This window comes from Hypomesus nipponensis, chromosome 17, assembly GCF_054491055.1.
Source record: "Hypomesus nipponensis isolate SF chromosome 17, ASM5449105v1, whole genome shotgun sequence".
In the NCBI taxonomy this organism is placed as follows: domain Eukaryota; kingdom Metazoa; phylum Chordata; class Actinopteri; order Osmeriformes; family Osmeridae; genus Hypomesus; species Hypomesus nipponensis.
The window spans coordinates 22540001-22544350 of NC_140377.1; the positions used below are offsets into that span (position 1 = coordinate 22540001).

Genomic DNA, 4350 nt, shown 5'->3' on the forward strand with positions numbered 1-4350 from the left:
GTTTACATTCGCATGCTAATTCCTACGAATATAATCCACATATATGTCTTATGTTCTTTAAGGAGCCTATATATTCAACTTTTAAAGACAATATGCAGATGATAATATTGCAGTTGCGTTTGACGGTGTTATCGGTTCTTGGTGCCATGTATTTATTGAAAATGTATCAGAACGCCAACTCAAGACAATAAATGGTTAAAAATGTAGGTGTGATCAAAGTCGTCTACGTGGTTGGACAAACTACAGATCCTTGCATATTACTTGGCAAATCTAGAAGGTTAATCTAGTTCAAACGATTATAATGGAGAAGGCGGTGATTGGTCCACCAGTAGGGAGTTGTAGAAAGCTTGATATTTGATTGGTGATCTCGCTGGTTTGGAAATAACAACAGACCAGTAACTTCCTCATAAAGTAGGCCAATGTCGCAGCTTGGTGCATTGGTGTAGCGATGTTTTATTTTTATTTTTTATCCTAATGGTATTATATTATGTTTTTAATTGAAAATAGAGAAAAGGGCCAATGTCGAGGCTTTAGTTGCGGGAAGCTAATTTAAGTTGTTTAGTCGGATTCTGTTAAATAAAAATAACGTAGGAAATATACATTTAGTTTAAACGAGATTAAATACGTTTAGTCCAAACATGTAGGCCTAGTTTGCGTACGGCAATATTGCGAGTTAATGTTCGTAAATAATCGACGACAGCAACCTATCATCATAAAATTCATTTTATTGAATGTCAAAATCACAAACAATGATTTTCAATATCAAAAATAAAGTTGTTTGGTAACCTGAGACAGAGTAGCTAGGCTGCAACAGTTCTGATCTCATGGGACCTGACTCTTGAATCCGTAGTTGAGCTCAGCTCCCCCACTCAGGAGCAGATCTATCCCTGTACAGAAGGTGGCGTCCGCTGCCAGAAACACCGCCGCCAGCCCGCTCTCAACCTCGGTCCCCATCCGACCAATAAGCTGTAGAAGGAAAGGTTCACCGTGTTTGAGCGGAGGCACCGTGCAAGTTAATTATACCATTAAAGAAATAAATGCTCTTCAACCCCCAACCCCTCTGTTCCGAACAAAATAATCAGCCATATTTTGCTTGGCTCGCTTCCCAGGAGAAACTTGCCTGGGCGTTTTCTCCCGCCCTTATCGTAGCTGCGGCGTCCACTGCGTGACCCGCCAGCTCCTCCCATAGTGGCGTCATCACGTTACTGGGAGAAATACTGGCAGCGACGGCAGATGGGGAAGAGGGGAAATATAGATAAACATTCCCAAGAAGACGCAGAAAAATAAAGTGCTCAAGTATGCTAATACATTGGGTTAATCATTGGGTTTTGTTAAATTTCGACATGTTCTTACCAGTTGACTCTGACTTGATAGCGACTCTCATCGACTGCCATAGCTTTGGTCATGGCAACGATCGCCCCCTTGTGGATTAAAGTAGATACCCCCCACATGTAGCTGCAGATTATGGTTTTAAAAGCCAGACAGGAGTTGAAGATGGAATGGAATGTTTTTAAAATCACCTTGGTGGCTACGTAAGGCACAGCATGCTTCTGGCCTATGGAGGCCACCAGGCTGGATATGTTAATGATGTTTCCCTGTCGCTCTCGCAGATGGGGCAAGGCAAACTGGGAGGCAGGGGATATGTATCATCACAACATTGCGCTCTCTCTCTCTCTCTCTCTCTCTCTCTCTCTCTCTCTCTCTCTCTCTCTCTCTCTCTCTCTCTCTCACACACACACAGATAGGTGAATAATTACTTTAGACGTCAAGAAGTAGCTGATAAGGTTTAGGTTGAGAAGATATCTAAACTCATCTGCTGTTGTCTCGTCTGTGGTCTTGTGAGGCGGGTCTGAGGCAGGCGGAACATACGGATGTGTCGTTATCTACAGAACAATAAACTCAAGAAAGAATTCTTCAATCATAACGCTGGATCATGACTCTTCAAATCAATGCGGCTGTACTCACGCCACCCGGCATTGTTGACCAGACAGTCTATCTGACCGTACTGCTCAACTGTCACAGTAATCATTCGCTGTGAATAGGAAAGATGAAGTGAACTGGAGTATAATGGTCAGGAGCATATTGGTAGTTGATTTGTGATAGATACATGTAAGAACTTTCTATTTGCATGTGCTGATGAATTTCAAGATATATATATATGACAGTCGCTATTGCAGAGAAGCAAAATAACCTGTCAGGGAAGACAGTAACTGTAGTCCTAAATGGGTCAGGCCCACAACGGCAATACTGAGTGCAAGACGGTACTTAGTTTGTACCGTGTCGGAACAAGTTTCGAGAGGTTGAAAAAAGTTTTTCGAAAGATTCAGACGTTTCAATGTGTCGATGCAAGCATTTCACCTATGTGGATGTGAGTTTTCAGTAGTATGAATGCGTGTGTAACATGTCATATGTGGATGTTTATGTGTTTGTGTGAGGACAAAGGTCTGTATTACTTCCTAAATGTCCCCTTAACAGAGCATTTGTGCTTCGGTTCACAAGCAGTCTGAGAATGTTCTGCTAAATGACGATCACTCACAAGTGATATGATAATACATCATTCTTTGGGGGGAAAAAGTGATAGTTTGAATCAACCGATTTTAGAGTCCATGACAAAAATGAAGCCTATATGAAAGGAACGTGCACTAACAGTGCTAAAAGTGACCGTGATCAATTGATAGCACTTTAAATCAAATCTAAGGTAACACAGAATAACTTGAAATAATTTATGTGATTATGCTTTCCTATAGTGACGTTAGACTCATTATTATTTTATTTTTTATATTGTGTTATATATACCCTTGTATACATTATTCATTCATTGAGGTGTTACTGTTGTTCTAAGAAAATAAAGATTTGTTATGTTTAATCTGACGTAAATACCTGTATTAGGCCTACGTAAATGGACGTGTAATTGTTGAACACGCAAAAAATGTTGAAAAATAGAGAACAAAAACTGGGAACACACATCCTGTTTTCATGGAGACGGATCACTTGACAAATCACGAGGTTACCACATTCATTACCTTGATGTCTTCCTCTTTTGAGATGTCACATGACACGAATTGACATGAACCTGGCCCAGCCTGGTTGAGCGCCGCCTCTAGCGCCTTAGAGGTGTCCACTGGAGATACATAGATAGAAAACAAAGTTACAGAAAAAGTTACAAAGATACAGTCTGATTGTTTACTGCAGTCGCACATAATTGTAGTACAGAATGTAATACAATAATGTTCAGATTATTTTGGGACGCTGACAATCACATTATAATAATGAACGTTTGTTCAGACTTACATTCTAAGGCACAAAACACAACTTTTGCCCCATTCTCCACTGCAACAGAAATAAATATTAGTTCACACTCTGACCCAAATCTTCTATAAAATTCCATTTAAATCAAAACGAATTAGTAGTAAACTCCGTGTCTTACCAAAGGCTTTGACAATACCTCTGCCAATACCCCTTGAGCCCCCAGTTACAATCACAACTTTGTTACAGTAACGCAAAGCAGCGCCAGACATCTCGCAAATGTCAACTGTAATGATGATGCAGAAGACAAGCCAGCACCAACCGCTACCCTTCGTCGATAAATTTAATCTTGCGTGGAGGACTTGACTAACAACTCAACGTCTCTAACACGGCAACAATGATCCGACACATTATCTCACTCAGAAATGTCCATTTATCACTAGCCTGACGTTGTCATACTCATAATTCTAGTCAGAATATGACCAGAGCCTGTTTAAGAAGAGCCTGTCCACTCCCTATTAAGCCCGATTGTACCGAATTTTGTTGCAGTTCCACCAGAGTTCCACTGGGAGTGATCGCGGTCGAGTGCAAAATGAATGGGAGTCTATGGAGCTAAACGGCTAAATTTGTCTCTTTCGCCTGATTGTCGTTGATAAATCTCAGATCTGATTATATTTTTTGTATGTTCAACATGTATTACAGGTCAAAAGTTGAATGAACGAGTACTTATGTCCTTTCGATTTCTTACAGGGTAAGTCGTTGTTGCCCATAACACGCTAGCATTCTGCTAACGAATGCTGATTGGTTAGTGAAGGACCGATACTACCAGAGCTCTTGCTTGATGGCATCGGAAGCGGAATCAGAATGTCAATGCCATTTTCAAAAGCTTTTTAGAACAGAAAGGCGACTTTAAAACAATCTAACAGCCAGCAGTGTGTATTATTTTTGCCTCCCTTTCCGAATTCAGAATTCAAATTTCTAGACAAAAAATTATATCCTGAGAAAAGTGGATTTTGAGGGTTTAACTATCCATAGACCTCCATTCATTCTGCACGCGCTCGTTAGCGCCCTCACATGGAACTTCAACCAGTTCAGAACGCGGAA

The 4350-nt window shown here is 40.6% G+C and overlaps 1 protein-coding gene across 1 annotated transcript; it reads right to left on the reverse strand.

Annotated features, from left to right (window-relative positions):
- Positions 1-707: 707 nt before the first annotated feature.
- hsd17b14 (hydroxysteroid (17-beta) dehydrogenase 14) lies at positions 708-3771 on the reverse strand. Its single transcript, XM_084677498.1, has 9 exons — positions 3428-3771; positions 3292-3330; positions 3024-3121; positions 1966-2032; positions 1758-1849; positions 1521-1625; positions 1354-1421; positions 1121-1217; positions 708-966 (listed from the first exon to the last, which is right to left on the reverse strand). The coding sequence occupies exons 1-9, from the start codon at positions 3516-3518 to the stop codon at positions 823-825; spliced, it is 801 nt and encodes a 266-aa protein (XP_084533624.1). The 5' UTR covers positions 3519-3771; the 3' UTR covers positions 708-822.
- Positions 3772-4350: the final 579 nt, after the last annotated feature.